This window comes from Polypterus senegalus, chromosome 16 (assembly GCF_016835505.1).
Source record: "Polypterus senegalus isolate Bchr_013 chromosome 16, ASM1683550v1, whole genome shotgun sequence".
Lineage (NCBI taxonomy): Eukaryota > Metazoa > Chordata > Cladistia > Polypteriformes > Polypteridae > Polypterus > Polypterus senegalus.
The window spans coordinates 17,094,707-17,120,461 of record NC_053169.1 but is presented as its reverse complement, the minus strand read 5'-3'; the positions used below and the strand labels follow the sequence as shown (position 1 = coordinate 17,120,461).

The 25,755-nt window shown below is 43.8% G+C and overlaps 1 protein-coding gene across 11 annotated transcripts in view; it reads right to left on the bottom strand.

Moving 5' to 3' along the window:
• The window catches only part of ltbp1 (latent transforming growth factor beta binding protein 1), a 432,727-nt gene that overhangs the window by 333,424 nt on the left and 73,548 nt on the right, over positions 1-25,755 (bottom strand). For all 11 annotated transcript variants that reach the window (XM_039738108.1, XM_039738103.1, XM_039738107.1 and 8 more), the window contains exons 4-5: positions 16,896-17,053; positions 5,197-5,373 (exon numbers count right to left, since the gene is read on the bottom strand). In XM_039738108.1, coding sequence (XP_039594042.1) covers positions 5,197-5,373; positions 16,896-17,053 — 335 coding nt within the window. The remainder of the gene's footprint in view (positions 1-5,196; positions 5,374-16,895; positions 17,054-25,755) is intronic.

The following is a 25,755-nucleotide window of genomic DNA, read 5'->3' as shown; positions in this document are numbered from 1 at the left end:
GATAGATAGATAGATAGATAGATACTTTATTAATCCCAAGGGGAAATTCACATAATCCAGCAGCAGTATACTGATACAAAAAAAAATTAAATTAAATAGTAATAAAAATGAAAAATGAAAAATTAAAATAAAAAAGCAGACAATAACTTTGAGTAATGTTAGCATTTACTCCCCCGGGTGGAATCGAAGAGTTGCATAGTGTTGGGGAGGAACGATCTCCTCGGTCTGTCAGTAAAGCTACTCCTCTGCCTGGAGATGATCCTGTTCAGTGGATGTAGTGGATTCTTCATGATTGACAGGAGTTTGCTTAGTGCCCGTCGCTCTGCCACAGATGTTAAACTGTCCAACTTTACTCCTACAATAGAGCCTGCCTTCTTAACAAGTTTGTCCAGGCGTGAGGCGTCTTTCATCTTTATGCTGCCACCACCGCGTAGAAGAGGGCACTCGCCACAACCGTCTGGTAGAACATCTGCAGCATCTTATTGCAGATGTTGAAGGATGCCAACCTTCTCAGAAAGTATAGTCAGCACTGTCCTCTCATACACAGAGCATCAGTATTGGCAGTCCAGTCCAATTTATCATCCAGCTGCACTCCCAGATATTTATAGGTCTGCACCCTCTGCACACAGTCACCTCTGATGATCACGGGGTCCATGAGGGGCCTGGGCCTCCTAAAATCCACCACCAGCTCCTTGATTTTGCTGGTGTTAAGATGTAGGTGGTCTGAGTCGCACCATTTAACAGTAGCAGTGTCATCAGCGAACTGTTGCACGTGGCAGGACTCCGAGTCGTATTGGAAGTCTGATGTATATAGATTGAACAGGACCGGAGAAAGTCCAGTCCCCTGCGGCGCCCCTGTATTGCTGAACACAATGTCAGACCTGCAGTTCCCAAGACGCACATATTGAGGTCTGTCTGTAAGATCCATGCCACCAGGTGTGAGTCTACTCCCATCTCAGTCAGCTTGTCCCTAAGGAGCAGAGGTTGGATGGTGTTGAAGGCGCTAGAGAAGTCCAGAAAGATAATTCTTACAGCACCACTGCCTCTGTCCAGGTGGGAGAGGGATCGGTGTAGCATGTAGATGATGGCATCCTCCGCTCCCACCTTCTCCTGGTATGTGAACTGCAGAGGGTCGAGGGTATGGCGGACCCGTGGCCTGAAGTGGTGAAGCAGTAGCCGCTCCATGGTCTTCATCAGATGTGACGTCAGAGCAACAGGCCGGAAGTCATTCAGCTCACCAGGACGCGATACCTTTGGGACTGGGGTGATACAAGATGTTTTCCAAAGCCTCGTGACTCTCCCCTGTTCCAGGCTCAGGTTGAAGATGCGCTGTAGAGGACTCCCCAGTTCCAACGCACAGGCCTTCAGCAGTCGTGGCGATACACCATCTGGACCTGCTGCTTTGCTGGCACGAAGTCTTCTAAGCTCTCTGCTCACCTGTGCTGCTGTAATTGTGGGTGGGGATGTCTCTCCTATGTTGGTATTAGCAGAAGGATGGTCGGAGGATGCAGTACTCTGAGGTGAGAGTGGGTTAGGGTGGTCAAACCTATTAAAGAAGTTGTTCATTTGGTTTGCTCTCTCCACGTCTGTCTTGATGGCGGCACCCCGCTTCGAGCTGCAGCCAGTGATAATCTTCATCCCATCCCACACTTCCTTCATGCTGTTGTTCTGCAACTTCTGCTCCAGCTTTCTCCTGTACTGCTCTTTCGCCCTGAGCTGGACTCGGAGTTCCTTCTGCACGCGCTTGAGCTCATGCCACCTTTAAAAGCCCTTTTCTTCTGGTTCAAAAGGCCCTTGATGTCACTTGTAACCCATGGCTTGTTGTTAACATAGCAGTGTACTGTTCTATCTGGAACTACAATGTCCATACAGAAGTTGATGTAGTCAGTAGTGCAGTCAACAACCTCCTCAATGTTCTCACTATGTGACCCCAGCAGGATATCTCAGTCCGTTGTTCCAAAGCAGTCTCTCAGAGCCTGCTCTGCCTCAGGGGACCACTTCCTGAATGATCGTGTGGTTGTAGGTAGCGCCCTCACTCTTGGTTTGTATTGAGGCTGAAGCAGAACCAGGTTATGATCTGCTTTCCCAAGCGCAGGCAGCGGGGTGGAGCTGTATGCGTCTTTAACGTTTGCATACAGTAGGTCAATAGTCCTGTTTCCCTGGGTGTTGCAATCCACATACTAATTTTGGCCAGTTTGTTAATTGCTCTTTCCTTGCCATTTTCACCAGGCTATTGTCCAAGTAGGACTCAGAGGGTTTAGTAACACAGTCGGCTCCAACTCTGTTTTAAGACACACTGAGGGGTTTGTAAGTAATCAACAGAAGTTGGGACACCTGCGCAAATTGTTTGCTTCTACTTGTATGGCTTCATTACTTTGACTGCTGCAGAACGTCTGTAGGTTGTAACCTATTAGTTGTTCCCCAATGAAGGTCCATTTGTAATATTCTGAAATTTTATTTTTTCAGTTTTTGCTAACCGAAACATTAAATTGAAACCTCTGGCAGTTTACTTCTCACCTTTTCACCGTTTTAGCTCATTCATTGCATTTCAACATTTGAAGAAAAACTGGAAAAAATGAAGGTGTTGTGAAACATTTGACCAGTAGTGTGCATATAAATGATGTTCATAAAAATATTAGGCAGTATACCTTTGCAGATGATGGTAATGGTCCGACATGGTGGGACATTCTCAGATGCATTTCTGCTCACCACAGATGTATAGAGTGGATATTTGAGTTACTTTAGAGTTCCTGTCTGCTTTGAACCAGTCTGGCCATTCTCCCCTGACCTGTCTCTGTCATTGACAATTCCGTCTGCAGATCTGCCACTCACTGGACGTTTTTTGTGTTTTGCACCAGTTGAGTGTGAAAATGCCAGGAGATCAGCAGTGACAGCAATACTCAAATCAGCCCGTCAGGCTCACACGATCACGCCACAGTTGAAACTGCTGACATCACATATATTCCCTATTCTGATGTGAACTTGAACTGAAGCTGCTGACCTGATTCGGTGTGATTTTTATGCTCTGCACTGCTGCCACGTGATTGGCTGATTAGATCATTACATGGATAAGCAGGTGTGCCTAATAATTTGCTCAGTGAGTGTCAAGAGGTCTAAATAGTTTTGAATTTAACCGAGTGGTTGTTGTGGGGCATTTGTAAGAAAAGCTTCTTTCGTATTACCAATATTTGAAGGAAAGGAAGAGTAAAACATGTGAATTCCATCACACATGCTTTCTACTTTTGTTTTCTGCAACATACACAAGCGAGCAAACATTAAGGCAATCTCATCTGAGCCACACAGTAATTCTGTGAAACAACGTGACAGCCGGGTCACCACCATGCTACCTGGTTGCTTCTGGGAGCCTCTTGGGCCTAAAACTGTCGATAGTCAGGTACCGAAATGAGCCGGGCAAATGAGGACATACACATCCAGCCATGGGGTAGGCGTAAAAAGTGCTCAGTGCTTTTATTAAAACTAACCCAAAAAACAAACAGTGTTCAGTAGTGCAGTGATTCAGATACTTCATTAAATAAGAAATCCATAAAAAGTGCTGAAGTGGAGGTTGAAATCAATTCAATAAATATTCCATAAAACCAATCACAGGCAGCTTCTTTTAAAAACACTTCCTTCCAAAAGCCGATGTCTCCCCGGCTTTCCCTCTACGGATCCCACGGCTCGAGGGGATGTCCTGCTGACAGGTATAGTCAACCATCGACTTCTGGCTCGGTTCCCCCAAGGCCAGGCCTTAAGCATCCCTGGGATGCCACATACCCCCGTCTCCCCACCACCAATTCTTTGAGAGACCCTGCATTGATCAATAGGAGCGCCCCTTCTCCTCACCCTGAGGCTTGTCCCCCCAACCACCTGTCTTTCCTTTCCTTTCACACTCCACCCGCCTTTCTTGAACCTGCTTGCTGTTCTCATTCCTTTTCTGTCTCTTTCTTGATCATTCTTCGTTCATCCCCTATCTGCCAGGCTCCTCATATATTGGTTTGCAAACTGGGCACTGGTGTGACACGCCGCTCCCTGCGAGGCGCGTAGCAGGCACCTGACTGACCCTCGCATTCGCACGAGTGTGTGTATGTGTGTGTAATCAGCCAGGCACCCCAACCACCCCTGGAGCGGACCACACTCACACACACCCATGACTAACTGGAGCCTGCACTTCCAGGGTCGCGATTATTTATTTCAAATTGCACTTCGCCACCAGCCTCGCAGTAAGGAGACCCGGGTTCGCTTCCCAGGTCCTCCCTGCATGGAGTTTGCATGTTCTCCCCGTGTCTGCGTGGGTTTCCTCCCACAGTCCAAAGACATGCAGGTTAGGTGCATTGGAGATCCTTAATTGTCCCTAGTGTGTGTGTGTGTGTGCCCTGCGGTGGGTTGGCGCCCTGCCTGGGATTTGTTTACTGCCTTGCACCCTGTGCTGGCTGCGATTGGCTCCTACAGACCCCCGTGACCCTCTGTTAGGATATGGTGGGTTGGATAATGGATGGATGGATGGATGTGGTGGGTTGGCGCCCTGCCCGGGGTTTGTTTCCTGCCTTGCACCCTGTGCTGGCTGGGATTGGCTCCAGCAGACCCCCGTGACCCTGTGTTAGGATATAGCTGGTTAGACAATAACTGACTGACTGACTTCACCACGAACAACACGTGAAATATGAAATCCACCCCAGGACTGAGTGAAGACCCTTACTGAACTGAAATGCTCGACAAATTCAAACAGATGTCACCTCCAACATGACCACAGGTAAGTAGATGTAATCGGTAATGTGTGACAACGTCTTAGCAACAGGGACTGCAAAATGACCATCTTGATTAGTTTCAGTATCTAACTAAGCAAAACCAAGGCGGTAAAGCTGTACTTCACCAGGCGTGCAGCTTCACAACATGTAATTGCACGTTGTATCAGATTGTAGACGACTAAAACTAAAACGGCAGAGAGGCTGCTGAAGAGAGCTAACTCAACTATCAGAAAAGAAAAAAATAATCATCATCATCATCATCATCATAATCCCTTGCAGCTCATTTCAGAGGTGCCATTCTTTCACAAAAATCATGAAGTTCAAGTTGTCAGTCGGACAGCAGCAATGACACACATTGCCACCTTTGATCACCACAGTCCACCTCTTCTAAGCTTCCCAGTTAACTGCCCCCCCACACCACCTTACCCCACAGGAAATGTGGCACACTCACCTACTCTGAAGTTGGGCGCCGTCAGGGTGTCAGCTGCGTGGCCATTCTCGCTGATCAGGGTGGTCGTGTTGCCCTTCTCGCAGGTGTTTTGGCAGTTGCCCTGGATGCAGGTAACCTTGCAGATGGTGGGAGTGAAGACCACCTTGATTCGGCCAGTGTGGTTGCTCATACTGTGACCTGACAACCAGGAGAGGAAAAATAAGCAGATGAGCTTCACGGGTACATCCATTGATTGTTTTCTTCCGAGAGCCTCCAAAAAAAAGGACAGGACTGCCTGAAAAGAAGGCCGCCTGTCTGTCTCTCCTTCTCTCCCTTTCTCTCTTTCTCTGCTTGCGCCTTGTGTGCTCCTTTCCCTCCCACTCAACCCCCATTTCTCCCTCCCTCCCTCCCTCCCTCCAAAATCGACTTGCGTCTAACAGGAATAGGGAAAGGAGCACAGCAAACAAAACTCTGGGATGCCATCCAAATGTGCTAGTGCAGGATTAGCAAATCACAATGCTACACTTGATCCCGAGACAGACAAAGCGCAGCGCTACGGGCAAGACAACTTCAAAACGTCCTGCCCCCAAAAACAGAACCCTCAGCCACCCAAGTTCTGACAGGCAGATGCAAAGTGACGAGGCCGGGCTGGGCCGTCCCACTTAAGCGCGAATAAACCGTCCTGGTGTCTTCCCGGCACACTTCAGCTGATGAAGTCACTGCTTGACACACACGACTTGCAGCCAAGCAGACGATTGGCAGCGTGCGCCAGCAGGGATTTTTCGCTGCCAGCAAACATTTGTCTGAGGCGGCTCTCATCCTGGAAAGGCAGCAGACACCTATACTTTTTTTTTTTTTAAGTTCTTATTTCTTTCATTTGCTTTTTATTAATATTTTATAATAAAGTCTTCTTCAGTGCTTCTTGGCAATATTTCTCTATATGAACGTCTGTACTATCTCTCATTTTTTTTTTTTTTGTTTTAAATGAAACTGGTGAGCAGCACTCGAGAGTCGAGGGGGCATGAGACTCTCGACAAGAAGAAACATCTGGAGTTTTGGGAAAAAAAACAATTCTTGCAGTGAGCGTACTTTTTCTTTTTTTTTTTACTTATTATTGAGATTCCTAAAACTGGGCATACACTGTGACTGGGCTGTCGTACGATTGCAAAATCTCAATCATGTCAGAAATGGCGTGAGTGGTCTCACGAGCCAAACTTCTGATGGTGCCATCAAATTTCATGAAAAAGTCATGAAACCCGTTCATATCATCAGCCTACACTCGCCGGTCACTTTATTAGGTACACCTTGCTGGTACCAGCTTGGACCCCCTTTTGATTTCACAACTCCCATAATTCTTTGTGGCTCAGATTCAACAACGTGCTGGAAACATTCCTTAGGGATGTTGGTCCACATTGACATGATACCGTCATGCAGTTGCTGCAGATTTGTCTGCTGCACATCCATGATGCGAATCTCCTGTTCCACCACATCCCAAAAATGCTCTACTGGATTGAGATCTGATGACTGTGCAGGCCATTTGAGTCCAATGAACTCATCGTCATGTGCAAGAAACTAGCCTGAGATGATCTGAGCTTTGTGACATGGTGCATTACCCTGCCGGAAGTGGCCATCAGAAGATGGGTACACTACGGTCATAAAGGGATGGACATGGTCAGTAACAATACTCAGGTAGGCTGTGGCATTCAAACGATCCTCAGTTAGTACCGAGGGGCCCAAAGTGTGCCAAGAAAATATCCCCTACACCATCACACCAGGGCAGCATGGTGGCACAGTGGTAGCGCTGCTACCTCACAGTTAGGAGACCTGGGTTCGCTTTCCGGGTCCTCCCTGCGTGGAGTTTGCATGTTCTTCCCGTGTCTGTGTGGGTTTCCTCCCACAGTCCAAATACATGCAGGTTAGGTGCATTGGTGATCCTAAATTGTGCCTGATGTGTGTGTCCTGTGGTGGGCTGGCACCCTGCCTGGGGATTTGTTACTGCCTTGCGCCCTGTGCTGGCTGGGATTGGCTCCAGCAGACCCTCGTGACCCTGTGTTAGGATATAGCAGGATGGAAAATGACTGACTGACTGACCATCACACCACCACCACCAGCCTGAACTGTTGATACAAGGCAGGATGGATCATCCCTGCTTCCACGTTCCACGTCCATCTGAATGTCACAGGAGAAATTGAGACTCATCAGACCAGGCAATGTTCTTACAATCTTCTGTTGTCCACTTTTGGCGAGCCCATGTGAATTGTAGCCTGTTCTTAGCTGACAGGAGTGGCACCTGGTGTGGTCTGCTGCTGCTGTAGCCCACCTGCTTCAAGGTTTGACATGTGTGTGAGAGATGCTTTACTGCATACCTCACTTGCAACGAGTGCTTATCTGAGTTCCTGTTGCATTTCTGTCAGCTCAAACCAGCCTGTCCATTCTCCTCTGACCCTTGGCATCAACAAGGCATTGCCACTCACTGGATATTTTCTGTTTTTCGGACCATTCTCTGTAAACCCTAGAGATGTTTGTGTGTGAAAATCCCAGCAGATGAGCAGTTTCTAAAATACTCAGACCAGCCCGACTGGCACCGACAACCATGCCATGTTCAAAGTGATTTGCCCTTATATGGATTATTTATTCTACTATTTTACTGTTTTTAACCTCCACCATCACTTGTTTTTATGGATTACTTTTTTGAATGGATCAAAAATCATTTCAGCACAATCTTCAGGAAAAATGAGAAGAACTCAAACACTTATTGACATGGTAAGCAGATTGAGCCGGTGGACCTAAAGAGGATTGCGATCGTCCATCTGTTTGTTCATACGCCTCTCACACTCACCTGGAATACAACTAGACCACCTTGGATTGCAGTTTCCATCTGGATGTTTGTGCTGCCTGTGCGAGTTTGCTCGATTTGATACGTCTTCGCCGGAAGGAGCACTCCCGGTCATCTCATACTGTGTTAGGAACTGGTAGGACAAAACTTTTCGCTCCTTTCAGAGAGTCTGTTCACAGGGAGTTTTTTTCACTCATCCATCTTCAACTGTCCCTGCTATACTGGAACTAGAGTTGGAGTTTATTGTTTAGTGTTGATTATTAGAGTTCTCATTTACTATCACTACTGGGGAGCTGGGGAGGGCTTTACATACGTGAATTGGTTGCCCTTCCTGATGCAACCCTCCCCAGTTTACCAGGGCTTGGGACCAGCACTAAGACCCTAGTGGTTAATGATATAAAAGACGGCTAGATGGAAATGGATGATCCTTTGTGGCGACCCCTACACGGGAGCAGCCGAAAGAAGAAGAGGATATGTGTGTATGTGTGTTCACCCTGGGATGGACTGGTGCTCTGTCAAAGGATTTTTCCTGCCGTGCACCTGATGCTTGCTGGGATAGACTCCAGCTTTCCTGTGACCCTGCTCCGGAGAAGCAGGTTTAGAACATGGATGGATGAAAGATACACTGGCCATTTGGACTGACCTCATCCTGATAGATTTAAAGTTCAGCTGCAACACTTGGTCAGAGTTTGCAATGCTGGCATCAAATTTCAATGCAACATTTGTGCCTCGCAGTCTCAAGTTCAGGGTGGCACAGTGGTAGCGTGTGCAGTAAGCAGACCAGGGTTGGCATCCTCACTGTGTAAAGTTTGCATGTTTGCTCCGGGTCTGCTTGGGTTTCCTCCAGGTGCTCCAGTGTCCTCCCACAGTCCAAAGACGAGCAGGTTAGATGAATTGCTGATCCTAAATTGGCCCTAGTGTGTGTATGTGCTCTGTGATGGACTGGCACCCTGTCCAGGCCTTGTCTCTACCTTGTGATCTAGTCTAGCTGTTATAGGCTCCAGCAGACCACCATGACCCTGTTTAGGACAAAGCAGGTTGGAAAATGACTGACTGACTCTCAAGTTCACACGTCAGCTAAGCGATGACTCATCGTCAAGCAAACATCTTGAGTACATAACAGCTTTAAAAGTTCCTTTTATTGTAAAAAACCTAAGCAAAACCTACAACATCGAGTAGTTATGCTAAGTCTGGGATCGCAGTCGCCGTGTGTTGACACCAAGAATCAGCGTCATGGCCACCGCCGCACACAGACTCCTGCTACAGTTAAGTCGGTACAGATTCTTTCTTGCTCCTTGTTGGATTCTGTCCAAGTGGTAAAAGCAAACTTCATCATTCCAGCAGCAGCTAATCATTCTAATTAGATTTTCTCCAGTCAAGCAAGAAATGCTCTCAAAACCTGGCCAGAACACTCTCGGCTGACTGGCAAACCTCTAAAAAGTCAATCAGCTCTCTCGTTCAGCGCCAACCCAAAGAATAGAAAACAAAATAACAGAAATTAACTCTCCAGGGACTGAGCAGTAGATAAAACCCCTTCAGAAAAGATCAGTTTTTAAATTAACAATACATAAAAATAAATATATAAGCAATACAGAAATAGCCATCTAGCTGAAATCTTCAGTGACATCTTTAATATTTCACTAAGAGACAGTCACGATCACCTCCAGTTTGAATATCGGCACAGTCGGACCACAGAGAATGCACATTCATTTTATTCCCTAATGCTGTGGCACATTTAGATAATAAAAACTCTTACTGTATACCCGAGACGTGTTTATAAGCTACAGCTCAGTCTCTAACATTGATATACCAGCAAAGCTGACCACCAAACTCCTCAATTTAGCACTTAGCGCCACCAACTGTAATTGGGTTTTGCACTTCCTAGCAAACGGTCGTCAGCACTCATGGATTGGAAGCATCATTTCCTCCATGCTGACCCTCAATACAAGTACTCAGTACGGTAGTATGATGAGCACCCGTCTGTACCCCTCGTTCACCTGCGACTGTGTTGCCAGATACAGCTGCAGCTCAATCATTACATGTGCTGATGACACCGCCATCGTAGGCCTGATCACCAGCAATGATGAGACGGCTAACGGAGGAGAGGTCTACCTGCTGACTCAGCGGTAACAGGACAACATTCTCACCCTTAATGTCAGCAAAAACAAGGATCTGGTCATTGAGTACAGGGAAGAAAGGCAAACCACACTGACATCTGGTGTTCTGCTGGAGTATGTAAATTTCCCCTTCAGATTAATAAAGTATCTAGCTATTTGGCAGGTAAGCAGCCTAACATTTCTTGAAGTGACCATCACTGACGAACTGAAGTGGGCGCGCACACTTAGTCTTATTATCGGCATTATTACTGCAAGAGAGGCCCACCAAGTCAACAAGAACACGGGCACACAGTTGAAACTTGTTAAGTTTAAATTTCGCACAAACATTAGGAAGTTTTTTGTTCACCCAGAGAACGACTGACACGTGGAATAAGTGACCATGTGGTGTAGTGGAAATTGAATTATTAATGAAAGAAAGAAACTTATCCTCTACTAGGACAAGTCTGATAAAACCTCTGCGACTGAGAAACCAGGCAGGAGGAAACTTGTCCATTGCATCCTTTATTTACTCTTTCAGCAAATGCTGAAGAGCGGCCATTCATCACCGCAGTCTGTTACAGAATAATCAGAGTGGACAAAAAAATACGTGAGGGGTTCTATTTTATAAACAAGTGAATTTACATAACAGTGCTGATTAATGCATACATCTACTCTGATTGGTTCGTTGGTTTACACCCAAATGACTTATTGAAATGAAAGTCTGTTCATCCACACTCTTGTTCTTCTCTTATCTTAGTTTCCACTGTCACCCTCTCTGTGTATATGTCAACTGTCCACTCTGGTGGTTTACAGGACATCTGCTGATCATCTCCTTGTACATTTGGCGTATGACGTCATCCTTCTCTTTGTTGTTCTCTGGAACAAAAGGCTTGGATGTCATTCAGAGAACTCATTTTTAAGTAAGTGAAGATCCAAATTGAAAAACAAAATTGTGAAAAATGTATCGGTTAAGTTTAAGGAATTGGGTTGCAATATGAATTCATTATTTGGACACATGTTTTGAAATTTTCCCTGAAAATTGTGATATTATGGACAGAAGGGATGTTGGGATGTCAGTATGATGGTGGACTACTATATATACACACACACACATATTTTTATATATATATTGTATATATGCACCACATTCTCTAACACATCGAATTTTGTTGCCACAGTGCAGTTACTAATTCCGTTCGCCGCTCCAATGACTTAATTTAAAACAACCTTCATATTTTTTTCTGATCGAACGCTCCATCGTAGATAAGGGATGTTTTTACGATAAAGGTGTATGAGGGTGTCAGATACAAAAAGCACAAATCAGTGCAATTGTCGCTTCGGAGTAGTTTGGCTATCACCGTGTGGTCACATAGGCACAATACACAAAAATTAAAGGCCGTGTGCTCTCCGTGGTTGCTCTCTCAGGTGGGCGTTAGCATATCAGAATCTCTTGGACCAATAGCGTGAGTTTTCCCCATTCGACTTATACAAACAACATTATAAAATACCGGAAATTAAACTGTAAAAGCAAGTCCAAAACTTATCCACGGGAGAACTTAAACACGAGTGTATACGGTATATATATATATATGGAGGCGAAGGTCTGTAATACGGTTTGCATTTTGGTAGCTGGAAATTCACAAACGGAGCAAATGAATCATGTATCTTAAAATAGTTTTTTATTCCTAAGCTTTGATTCCTACCAGGAATCATCATCAGAGGAAAATGACTAGACATACAGGAACCCAGGGCAATATATAGCAAATAAGGAGGGGAGGGGGGAGATTTATTAGGTGAGGTTCAAAGGGTGTCAGTCATAAAGTTTTATTTATTATTTGTGTGTTCTTCTTTTCAAGCCTGCATATGCTGGGTTCATGTCCAAATGTTTATATATATATATATATATATATATATATATATATATATATATATATATATATATATATATATATATATATATAAAAATATACAGTATATATATATAGTATATATTTATATAAAAGTCAATGTGCGTATATGTACAGTATGTATGTATGTTCCAGCATCTTTTCCGAATGGCTGGAGTGATTTTCATGAAACTTGGTACATGTTTCTCATTGTTTGACTAAAAATACTGTTGGGTGAAATCAGCCCTAATTCACCCCCTTCTGGGTAGGGTGGGGGGTGATGGTGCGGTCTTGTATGCTTGTATGTTATCATCCAGTTGACACTCAGAACAACCACCAGAGGGCGAACTGGAGGTGACTGCCAGCATTCTTTATGTTTGAGCTCCACTGTGCCCCTGCTACTTTTGAAATTAGAGTTGGGTGGTTCTGAGCATCAACTGGATGATAACATACATACAAGACCGTAAGACAAGCACATTAGTGGGTCTTCATTGTTTGTTATTTTTATTTTTAAAGTTATTCTTTTTTTATTATATTATTCTCAAACAATTAAAAAAAAAAAAAACACGTTTTTTTCCTCCTGGGCAAAGCTGGGCATTTCAGATAGTATATACAATGCCGGGATGCCCCTGCAGCATATCTTGCAGGAGACCAACGATGGGAAATCCAGTATTTCCTCCCTGGACACTAGATGGCAGCCTCCCTGGGTTGCAGCGGTGCCTCGGACTCCCCCAGGATTTCATGGGGGTTGGAGTTTTGTGCAGTCCTGTTGGGTTCCGCAGGCGCCACCACGGGGTGCTGCATTCAGAACTCCTGAGCCCAGCTGGACTAATCTTCAGCTCCACCCGGGAGTGCAACCAGAAACAGGTGATCAAGCACTTGGAGCACTTCTGGCTGGGCCATAAAAGGAGCCAGCGGCCACCAGTCAGTGGCCAGAGCCGGGAGGAGGAGGACAAAGCTTGTGGAGGAGTGAAGGTGGTGGTGGAAGAGAGAGAAGAGTGTTTTGGTGTTTCTTTGTGTTTTGGGACTGTGTTGTGGCTGGGGGGATTACGGGGAAGACGTGCCCTCCAGCTGAAGAAAATAAACAGTTTATTTACTGACCCCTACTCTCTTTTCTGTTTCTTTTTCCGGTTTCTTTGTGGTGGTGGCCTGCGCCACCTCCACCTACTCAAAGCTTCATGATGCTCCAACAATGATGGACGGATTAAAAGGAAGAAGTCTACGTGACCATCATCATCATCAAGCCCTTCCGTGAGAATCCTAAATCCAAAGAGGACTGTTTCATTTATGTTAGGTAGAATGCCCAGAGGGGACTGGGCGGTCTCATGGTCTGGAATCCCTACAGATTTTATTTTTTCTCCAGCCGTCTGGAGTTTTTGTTTTTCTGTCCCCCCTGGCCATTGAACCTTACTCTTATTCGATGTTAATTAATGTTGATTTATTTTTTATAATTATGTCTTTCATTTTTCTATTCTTTAATATGTAAAGCACTTTGAGCTACTGTTTGTATGAAAATGTGCTATATAAATAAATGTTGTTGTTGTTGTTGTTGTTATTTACTTTACACGTGCCTCCAATCTGTGTCGGGCACTATATAGCGCCTTTCTTACTATGTATACATATATACACACTGTTACATATATATTTAAAAATATTACATTGACTAAATATGTTCATGTTAAGCTGATGTAGAACAATTTTGTATAAACATGAATATATCATGTAAGTTTTTTTTTTATTGTGTAAAAAATCTTAATAAAATTTCTTTTCAGTTTTGCACTTAAATGGCATGTAATGGAAACATTCTAATTGTATTCTTTTATTGTATTTATGAATGCCAATAAAAAGAACTTCATAATTAAACCAATTTTTATTTGTTTAATGTTGCAGATCTGTGTTGGCGACGACTGCTCTGAGCAGACAAGCACGTTAGAATTTCCGAGTACCCAAGTCAGTTAACTTGAACGGTGTGTGTCTAAGCTATAAACTTTCCCCATACTTCTGTACTGAGACTTTGCACACCTATAAAATGGTATGTTTAACATTATTTTGCCTTTAGTTATTTATAATCAAAGTTACAGTGAAAGGTCGTATATCGGGATGAATTGACGTAAGCAGACGGTGGGAAGGCAGGCGTCCCGTCGGCGTCTTTCATACGGGGTGGCTGCCTTTCTCTGCCTTGGTTTCTTTAATTGTTTTTTTAGGATGACACCACATGGTTACTTACTAAGTGTGTTCATTGTCCTTGCCTTGAGTTTTAGAATATGTAGATTTGTGAAATAATTTCAAAAGATGTTAGTTGTAAAGGGTCCATAATAAAATAAATATTCCTTGAAATATATTTTATTTCTGCACCTGTGTAATACCATAAGCACTTGGTAAACAGAAGGTGAGGGTTGTAATTAGCACTAGATAGATATATTGAGAAGCAGATAATATTTTGTTTGTCCCAAGAGTGAAATTTATCTTTTTATAGAAAGTCAAAAGATATTAATAACAAACAAGCAACCCCCTTAAATATACATAAGCAACTACCAAAAAAATGACAAGAGACGTTCTGACTTGGTTCAAGTTAAGAGAATGTTATAAAGGTGAGTTGCTGTAGGTAAGAAGGAACCCCCCGCAGCTTATCTTGACACCCTTCTGCTGAAGCCCTCAATGCTAGAGGGTCTAAGAGGGGCCGTTCAGCTCATAATAGCCGTCTATTTTGCTCTCACTCTCTCCCCTTCTACTACTTCTAGTGGGTTGACGGTACGTCCCCATAACTGAGCCAGCTTGTTGATTTGGTGGTCCTCTCTTGAAGAGACGTTACCAGCCAAACACACTAGTCCACCTTCTCGGCTTTAATGCCAAAAGGATCTTTTTTAATTACTAATCGCATGTGTATATTTAACTCATTTTACCTGGGAGTTTTCTGGGTTCCACCCTCAACACAGCAGTAAAGCTCGTCAACCCCAAATTGTCCCAATGTAATGGCGTGTGCATTGTTTGCTCTGTTGTGGCCTGGCATCCCATCCAGGCATAAAGTTTTCCTTTATGTTCAGTGATGTTGAGATTATCTCCAACAATCTACGATCTTGGTGAGCAAAAGAACATCCTAAAAAGGATGGGCGAGTGAATTCATGAATATTACCAGGTCTTGAATCACTTCCTTCTGTTTGTCTCAAATGTCACGCATTATTGACGAGACTCGCAGTGCGAACACAGCACAGTTAGGACGGTGTGTGAAAGAAAAGCAGACAGCTTTAAGAAACAAAAAAGGCAGCGGGCTCCAAAGCCGTGTGGTACTGTGGTTTGTGTCAGCTGTTATGTCTGCAGGAGATTTAATGAGCAACATTTTAAAAGACACAGTGCGCCTGTAATTGTGGTTGGACAGACTGTGTAAGCAAAGACGTTACCTCATTTGCATGTGTTTGATCTGCCAGGGGAATTTCAAGTCAACTCCTTAAAGGTTCATAAGATTTGTTGGCATTCATCGCAGTGGGCACTCAATAAAGCCGCTCGTCACGAGGGCTTTCTGCTCTTTCTGACGCCGTCCACTTCTCAGCTGAGCAGACGACATTAGCTGCTGTACAATACAAGAACCTGGCCAACTGGTTCACAGTTAAAAGTCGCAATAACAACATGCTGTTGGTTATCTTAAGAAAATTCAGAGGTGATAAATAGTTTTATCTAGAAATAGTACTCATATTGACGTAAAACCCAAATTAAGCAACAGCTGATCTGCAAGCAAAGTGATGGCAGCATGGCATCAGTGGGTAGAGGGGGGTTGGACCCACAGAGGTGAGGGGTCTGGTGTGCCACAATTGAGCAAACTAACAGGAGGACAGACATCTTGTGGTGCTGATGGACTGAACAACCACATCATAGACCCCAGCCTAGGGGGTCAAACTCAGTTCCTGAAGGGCCACAGTTGCTGCAGGATTTTATTCCAACAACTTCCTCCATTATTAATCAAATAATAATTAATGCTAATGGAAAATACAGAGTTGTCTTGGTTTTAATTGACTTGCATTTGAAGTGTTTCATTTATTTCTTTAACCAGCAGCCAAACAACAATAAGATGCCACCAAACGACCAGGATACTTAGGTCCCATTTACACTGGTGTCTTTCATACTGTAGATAGATAGATAGATAGATAGATAGATAGATAGATAGATAGATAGATAGATAGATAGATAGATAGATAGATAGATATGATAGATAATAATTTTAGGATAGATAGATAGATAGATAGATAGATAGATAGATAGATAGATAGATAGATAGATAGATAGATAGATAGATAGATAGATAGATATCCTGCCTAATATACTAAAGATGATAATATCTGTCTATCTATCTATCATGCCTACTATATAGAATTAGTTATCTATCTAAGTTATATAGTGCCATCTATGTTATAAAAAAGGCACTATATAACATAGATAGCAATATATAACTTAGATAGATAGATAGATAGATAGATAGATAGATAGATAATTTTAGTATAGTAGGCAGGATAGATAGATAGATAGATAGATAGATAGATAGATAGATAGAGAGATAGATAGATAGATAGATATTATCATTTTAGTATAGTAGGCAGGATATCTATCTATCATATATTGCTTTTCATGTCTATCTATTATATAGTGCCTTTCTTATCTATCTATCTATCTATCTATCTTATATAGTGCCTTTTAAAACTATCTATCTTCTAATAAGAATTGACATGAGTGAGAAACTAGCTGCATGGAAAATCTGAAAGCCCCCGTCATTTGCTGCCACATGTAAATCAAAAGAAGGTTTACTTTGGGCAGCCCTGAAGCAAAATCACACACAAAAGAAATCAGCCATATAAAGTTGTTGCCCTTGCCATTCCCACACGGCTATTTGAAAGAGAAATTGCTTTTACTGACCTTGAACAGGACTGTGTCCCGCGCTAAGTGGCAAGGCGCCCTCTGCAGGTTGTACTCCACTGTATACCTTCTGGGTCTGGTAGTACTTTGGTTTTATTAAAAACTGTTGACTTGGGATTTGCTGCACAGTCATTGACAGCGGGTGAGAAGGTCTCAGTCTGAAAAAAAACATTAAAAACAAAGATTATGGAAGGCACACAAATGCAAAGCACAAACAGAATCTCCACGTTTTCTTATGTTTTACATTATTAAATAAAAGTGAATATAAAATGTATGCCTCAGCCAAGAAGCAGTGCCAGTAAAGTAGGGTCAGAATTAGGGGTGGAAGGAAGGAGAAGCAGCACTTCACATATTCGCTCTCATGGTAGATTATTTTGTCTTGACGGCTAAGGTCACTTTCACATCTTTGGAGAACCAAGAGCACAGTGTAACTTTTTTTAAAGCTGTAGTTTACCTGTAACCAGCATAAAGAAGACATTTCTCAGTGGAGCTGATGGGACTGGTATACAGACAGAGTAAAATGCAACCAAAAATGGGAGAAGGTCAGCCATGTTTATTTACCCAGCATTTACTGTTTGGAAAAGGTTTGTTTTTCCAGTTGAACTTTCCTCGTAATGAACCAATAAATATAGCTGGCCTAATTTCTTTTCCACTGAGATGCACTGAAATTGGCCTCTTCCATATCCGTATTTCCATATTCCCCAGAGAGTGTGTGTGTGTGTTCTCCACCTCCACAAATCTACTAAAGCTACAATTCCAAGCACAAAGCCCTGGGATGAGGGAGACTGAAGGATAACAATAAGAAGTTGGCTGAATCAAACCAAAGCGGAGCTACTGGTGCACACAGTGTGTGCTACTGAAAGAAATGAAAGTACTTGGAGCAAGGGGCTCAAAAGCGTCTGAAGAGCATGGGAGAGAGTGGGCACCCTTGTCTGGCACCTTTAGTAATCAGGAAGAGCCAGGAGATAATCAGATTTGTAAGAACTGTGACCACTGGAGAGGAGTAACAACCCGGTTATGTCAAGTCTACACCAGAATCCATTGGCTTCATTACCAGCCTTAGGTAGCTTCAGGTCATTCAATCCAAAGGTTCCCCGGCCTAAAGAAGCCATGTTAAGTATTTAGTAGAAGCCATGTAGATATGAAGTAAATGACTGGTGTTCTCTTCAGCATAGTGGGAGCAGATTAAGGCAGCCCAGTCCATGAACAACTTGTCGTACGCAGCTTGATACGTAGAAGGTTTGCCAGTAACTTTGCAGCAGAGTTGATGTTAGAGATGGTAGAAGAAGTTACTCGTAGTTTATACAGTGAAGTGTGTCATATACTGATATGGCAGGATGAATTCGGCACAATAGAAAGAAGAAACCAAAGAACAGCCCTGAGCAGGGGACAGACAAACCAACAATCCACCTACAGTTCAAAGGCCAATCTGTTATCGAAGAGAAGGTGACGCCACTTGTGATCCTCATACATTGCAGAGGAAGGGAAAAACACAGAAACCAATGATAAATAACCTTAAAGTAAAAAGCCAATCGAGGGTTTGTTTAGTAATCCAGAACTGTTTCTTTTGAACAGCATTTAGCTCTTGAAAAATCAGTAAGGGCACACTTCTTCTTCTTCTTATTATTATTATTCTTTCAGCTGCTCCCGTTAGGGATTGCCACAGTGAATCATCTACTTTCATCTCTTCCTGTCCTCGTCATCCTGCTCCGTCACCCCCATCATCTGCATGTCCTCTCTCACCACATCCATAAACCTCCTCTTAGGTCTTCCTTTGCTCCCCTTGCCTGCCAGCTCTATCCTTAGTACCCTTCTCCCAATATACCCAGCATCTCTCCTCTGCACACGTCCAAACCAACGTAATCTCGCCTCTCTGACTTTGTCTCCATACCATCCAATCTGAGCTGACCTTCTAATGTCCTCATTTCTCATCCTGTCCATCCTCGTCACACCCAATGCAGATCTTAGCATCTTTAACTCTGCCACCTCCAGCTGTCTCCTGTGCCACTGTCTCCAGCCCATATAACACAGCTGGTCTCACTACCGTCCTGTAGACCTTCCCTTTCACTCTTGTTGGTACCCGTCTGTCACAAATCACTCCTGACACTCTTCTCCACCCTCTCCACCCTGCCTGCACTCTCTTCTTCACCTCTCTTCCACACTCTCCATTACTCTGTACCGCTGATCCCAAGTATTTCAACTACTCCCTGCATCCTCACCATTCCACTGACCTCCCTCTCATTTACACTAAAGGCCGTTAAAAATAAAAAACATTAAAAAATAACTAACTAGCATGAGAATTGTCAGCAGCCTCTGTCAGTCATTTGGACAACAACATGAGATGTAGTGAGGTGACCCAGATAAAGGAGGAAAGGCTACAGCCTGACATTGTGTGCTGTCTTCATCAATGGCCTTCCTCACTTGTGCAGTAATAATGGTAAAGACCTACAAGAATATGATGTGCTGGCCTTCGGAAGTCAGATTAGGAGTTTTCTGTGCTTCACAAAGGACATCTTGATGGTCCAAGTAGTTTAAGGTGTCAACATCAGAGGTATCAGTGAACTTACATTCAGTATAAATGTCTACTAGACTTGTTTGTTTTACTATAACAGAGCTTGTAAATCATATCTTTTACATGAATCTTTATCTCCTCTTATAACATTAAGGCAATTGGCTAGCAACTGTATGGCCCAAAATAAAACTTAATTTAGTTTGTGACGATGCTGTTCCCCTATGGACTCCCTCTTCTCACATGGGAGTCTGCTGAACCAACACCGTCGATAGTTATGACCGAGATGAGCTGACAAATGAGGACAAGTCTCTGATGATGCCAGAGGATGGTGGAAAAAGTGCTCAAGCGTTTTTATTAAAAACCAGTCAAGACAAAAGTAAAACCAACACAAGTGTCAATTGTGCAGTGTTCAAAAAAGTACATATATAAATCCCTAAAAATGAAAAGTGGGAATAAAAAATAATCAATAAATAAATCCATTAAAATTCCGAGGTTAAAACGCAGTCTAACTCCTTCTGATCTCAGCCCACCTCCTTCTCATTCTCCCCGGCTCACCCATTGCTCGCGTATCTGGCAGAGACTCAGCAGCCACGAGCTCCTTTCGGCCGACCTTCGACTTGGCTGCCTCCAGGCATCACGGCTCTCCTCCCTTCTTCCTTTCATGCTCACGCGGTCGCACCTCGGAAGCCTAGGAAGGGTACCTGCCTTGCTCGCCACACTCCACCCGAATGTTCAGTGGGGCGAACTAGCCCCTAGAGCGCCACAGCTAACGCTCCTTCACGGGGCCTCAGCTTGCACCGATTCCTCCTTTCAGGTGGCCAGATCCTCCTGCTAAGACTGCCTTTCACGTCTTTTAACCTCTTTCTGTCTTTTTCCCCATTTCTTTGATTTTTTGCACTTTCCTTGTGCCGACCCATATATACAGTGGTGTGAAAAACTATTTGCCCCCTTCCTGATTTCTTATTCTTTTGCATGTTTGTCACACAAAATGTTTCTGATCATCAAACACATTTAACCATTAGTCAAATATAACACAAGTAAACACAAAATGCAGTTTTTAAATGATGGTTTTTATTATTTAGGGAGAAAAAATCCAAACCTGCATGGCCCTGTGTGAAAAAGTAATTGCCCCCTTGTTAAAAATCACCTAACTGTGGTGTATCACACCTGAGTTCAATTTCCGTAGCCACCCCCAGGCATGATTACTGCCACACCTGTTTCAATCAAGAAATCACTTCAATAGGAGCTGCCTGACACAGAGGAATAGACCAAAAGCACCTCAAAAGCTAGACATCATGCCAAGATCCAAAGAAATTCAGGAACAAATGAGAACAGAAGTAATTGAGATCTATCAGTCTGGTAAAGGTTATAAAGCCATTTCTAAAGCTTTGGGACTCCAGCGAACCACAGTGAGAGCCATTATCCACAAATGGCAAAAACATGGAACAGTGGTGAACCTTCCCAGGAGTGGCCGGCCGACCGACCAAAATTACCCCAAGAGCGCAGAGACGACTCATCCGAGAGGTCACAAAGACCCCAGGACAACGTCTAAGAACTGCAGGCCTCACTTGCTTCAATTAAGGTCAGTGTTCACGACTCCACCATAAGAAAGAGACTGGGCAAAACGGCCTGCATGGCAGATTTCAAACCACTGTTAAGCAAAAGAACATTAGGGCTCGTCTCAATTTTGCTAAGAAACATCTCAATGATTGCCAAGACTTTTGGGAAAATACCTTGTGGACTGATGAGACAAAAGTTGAACTTTTGGAAGGCAAATGTCCGTTACATCTAGCGTAAAAGGAACACAGCATTTCAGAAAAGAACATCATACCAACAGTAAAATATAGTGGTGGTAGTGTGATGGTCTGGGGTTGTTTTGCTGCTTCAGGACCTGGAAGGCTTGCTGTGATAGATGGAACCATGAATTCTACTGTCTACCAAAAAATCCTGAAGGAGAATGTCCGGCCATCTGTTCGTCAACTCAAGCTGAAGCGATCTTGGATGCTGCAACAGGACAATGACCCAAAACACACCAGCAAATCCACCTCTGAATGGCTGAAGAAAACCAAAATGAAGACTTTGGAGTGGCCTAGTCAAAGTCCTGACCTGAATCCAATTGAGATGCTATGGCATGACTTTAAAAAGGTGGTTCATGCTAGAAAACCCTCAAATAAAGCTGAATTACAACAATTCTGCAAAGATGAGTGGGCCAAAATTCCTCCAGAGCTGTAAAAGACTCATTGCAAGTTATCGCAAACGCTTGATTGCAGTTATCGCTGCTAAGGGTGGCCCAACCAGTTATTAGGTTCAGGGGGCAATTACTTTTTCACACAGGGCCATGTAGGTTTGGATTTTTTCTCTCCTAAATAATAAAAACCATCATTTAAAAACTGCATTTTGTGTTTACTTGTGTTATATTTGACTAATGGTTAAATGTGTTTGATGATCAGAAACATTTTGTGTGACAAACATGCAAAAGAATAAGAAATCAGGAAGGGGGCAAATAGTTTTTCACACCACTGTATACACACTCACGTCTCCGTGGGCGTAGCACCTTAATTACATGCCACAGGAAGCCAATGAAGCGATTGAAAACGACCGCACCCGCACGTGTAGGTGCGACTCGCTCCAACCACTTCATTAAACCCCGCGCGGTCGTGCAATTGCGCCCAAGGAGAGTGACCCGCTATACCACACAGTTCAATTATAGATGCAGTTCAAAGACAGAAAGGCTGAAACAAAATGGAGGTCTATAGATTATGGCTGAAATAACTTGGAACTAAGGATCAATCAGGGACATGGCTGACGTGACTTCTAAACAAGAATAAAATACCAAGTTTTTCAAAATGAAAACAAAACAGCTAACAAAATATCCACACAGAAACAAAGCAAGATTCTGGGAAGCTAGACGTCGGCTCGCTAAGTTGTGTAAATACTGAAACCATTACACAGAACCAGGGTGGTGCACCGTTAGCGCTGCTGTCTCACAGTAATGTGCACTGTGAATGTTCTCCTGGTGTCTGGATGGGTTTCCTCCACCCACAAATCCACTGACATGCAGGTATTGCTAAACTGGCCCCCAGTGTGTGATGGACGGCCTCCTGTGCAGGCAGGTCTGTTTGCTGTTTGGTGCCCGATGCCTGCTGGGATTGGCTCCAGCTTTCCAGTGATGCTGCTCAGGATAAGCAGGTTTAGAAAAGGAATGGATGGATGGATTGACTAAATCAGACTTTGAGTAGCGGTCAAAAGATAAAGAGATGGGCACATGTGAAGGCATGGGCTAGAGTGAAGCATGATGGTTTGAAAGGCGTCTCTGGTTAACTTTCTCGTGAGTCAGCAGTGCATTTTATGCTGAGTTTTTTTAGTTTCTATATCCTTTTAAGTATATTGTCTTGAACATCTGCACCTGTTCTTGCTATTGTAGGTGGAAAACAGGCATCCCAGCTGGGAAGGAGGCTATTTTCTTACCTGGAGGGGAGGCCAGAGCAGAAGGATAGACAGATTGGCTGGATGGAAGAAAAAATAACTTTGTGCCAGGCCGGTGTTATATAACGGATAGACCAGAGGAAGCCGGAAGTTGGGACCAGTTACATACAAACATAGAGCAGGTGGCAGTGGTCCTTGTTTGGCAGCCCATTCGGAACAACCACAGGGATGTTTGGGAGTTGCAGTCCGGAACAGCAACTCTTGTCGGGTTCCCAGGATGCTGTCTTGGGGGGTTACCTCCCTAGTTTCTATATGGCCCAGAGACACAGAGTGATACCATAAGCATTCCAGGGTCCGGCTTAAAAAGTAGCCTGCTGTCTCACATCGAGGAGTCAGAGTCAGCGGGCAATGCCCAATGGGAGGAAGAAAGGAGGAAGAAGAGTTTCACTTGGTGCCACGGCCCACCTGCCAAGTTGTTTTGCCTGCCTATGGTAAAGTCATCCCTGATGGAGGATTGCAGGAATCATGGGAAAGAGGGGTCCTTTCATCGGATTGGCTGGCCCAGCACTGTTTCAGCCGTGAAATGGCCAAATGGGGGAGGCAGCTTGATGGATGAGGTCTCCAGGACTCTAAAAATATCCAAATCTTATTTGGTGATATCATCTACTGTTAAATTCTGCTCTGTACTTCTACATTTTGTTTTATGCTGTATTGAGGATTTGATTTAATTCCTGTTAAGGCCCATTGCGGCACTTCCTGTGTGATTTTGGGCTATACAAAAATAAATTGTATTGTATTGTATTTGGTGCATTTTGTGACTGATCTTTGGAAGGGTGATTTGTAAAAAGTGCTGAGGTAATGAACATCTTTAATTTAACCCTACAAGTGTGTTGGATTTGGAGCTCAGTGGTGCCCCCTACTGGACACACTATATTAGTGTACAGTGCGTGTTTAAAGCAGAGGCACTGTGAAGTAATCAAAAGAGTGAAACAACACTTAAATAACGTGGCCAGCAGCTCCTGCTTCCTTGAGCTCATCGGAGTCCTCCTTGCACAGTTAGACTGGACACCAAACCGGATGGAATAACTCAATCCTCCCAGTGTGGTGTGTGCAGAATTAGTTTAGCACTGCGGATTTCTGGTACAAAACTGGATGAATCTTTTCTATTCCCCCCTTTAATCCATAAGTAGAGGGGCCATAAAACATATCTTTACAGAATTTTGTGTTCACTTTGATATTTTTGTGTTGATTACGGATCTGCACTGGAACACAATAAAAGATGGGAAATGTCCAAGGCGGGCCGGCTTTATAGCCCTGTGTGTTCCACATTTACAGAAGGGATGACTGGCCATGGCAGAATTCCGCATTCCAGTTGTTTTGCAACAGCACATCCAGTTTACCCAAAACAATTTCTGTAATTTAGGCAAATGTTAAAGTGGTGAACTCCGGAAGCCAACACAGTTAAAGCTTATGAGTAATATGCCGAAGCTGGCAGGAAAGCCACACAGGCGCAGCGTGTTTCTGGTATGTGCCTGGAGCAGTAAGGCTTACTGGCCAATTATTATACATCTTTACTGCATTCACAAGAACAAACCTGCTGTGCTCATAGCATTCCGGCCCCTTCACTTTAAATTCTCAAAAATGTTCAGCAAACATCACACACTCACACGACCACTAGTCTGCTTAAAATGCTTTTTCAACAACACAGTTGACAGTTTAAGGGGGAAAAGGTACAAATAGAAGAAGAGAAAGAATGGGATTCATACTTGCATGTCTGACGATTATGTGAACTTTGAGTGGGATGAATTTCCAGACAATTTACAATAATCTCAAAACATAAAAATCATAAAGTTACTTCTTCTTCTTCTTCTTTCAGGTCACCACAGTGGATCATCCATCTCCATTATTGTCTTTTCTATCAACCGCACCGACTGCCTTCATGTCCTCCATCACCACATCCATAAACCTCCTCCGTGGCCTTCCTCTTTTCCTCTTGCCTGACAGTTCCATCCTCAACATTCTTTTCTTGATGTACCCCTCATCTCTTCTCTGCACATGCTCAAACCATCTCAATCTAACCTCTGTCACTTGGTCACCAAACTGTCATACCTGTGTTGTCCCTTCTAATATCCTCATTCCTAATCCTGTCTACCCTTGTTACTCCATTGCATCTTCAACTCCGCCACTTCCGGGCTCGGCTTCCCGTCTTGTCATTGGTGCCACAATCTCCAAACCATACGACATAACTGGTCTCACTACCGCTTTATAGACCTTCCCTTTCACTCTTCTGTCACAAATCACTCTTGCCACTCTTCTCCACCCAGTCTACTCTCTCTTCTTCACCTTTCTGCCACACTCTCCATTATCTTTGGACTGTTGAACCCAAATATTTAAGTTTGTCTAAGTTCACCGCCTCTGCTCCTGGCAGTCGCACCCTTCCACCACCTTCCCTCTCATTCACGCTCACATATTCCAAGTTACTCCTACTGTCTCTCATTCCCCTTCTCTCCAGTGCGTACCTCCACCTCTCCAGGTTCTCCTCAACCTGCTCTCTGCTCCAAAAATCAGCAAACTGATGGCTGGAGCAGCAAAAATAGTCATGTGAAAACGCAGTTTTCAGTTCTGTGGTTCACATAACATGGACATCACGGACAATCACAACTCAGAAAATTGGATAAACCTACCTGACACGAGCTAGGATGGCAAAGAATACTTGCACATAATATGGACAAGGCGTGAAAACCAATATACAGCATGTGTGAAAAAGTAAATGCACCCTGCACTAACTTGACTTAGCCGTTTCCTGCACAGGTTCATCATTCTCCCATTATACTAGAGAGACTTTGTCTCACTCCCCCTTAAAACGTAACTTCAGTGTATTCATGTTTGAGGTCACTCGTTCATTTTAGACACACGTCACAG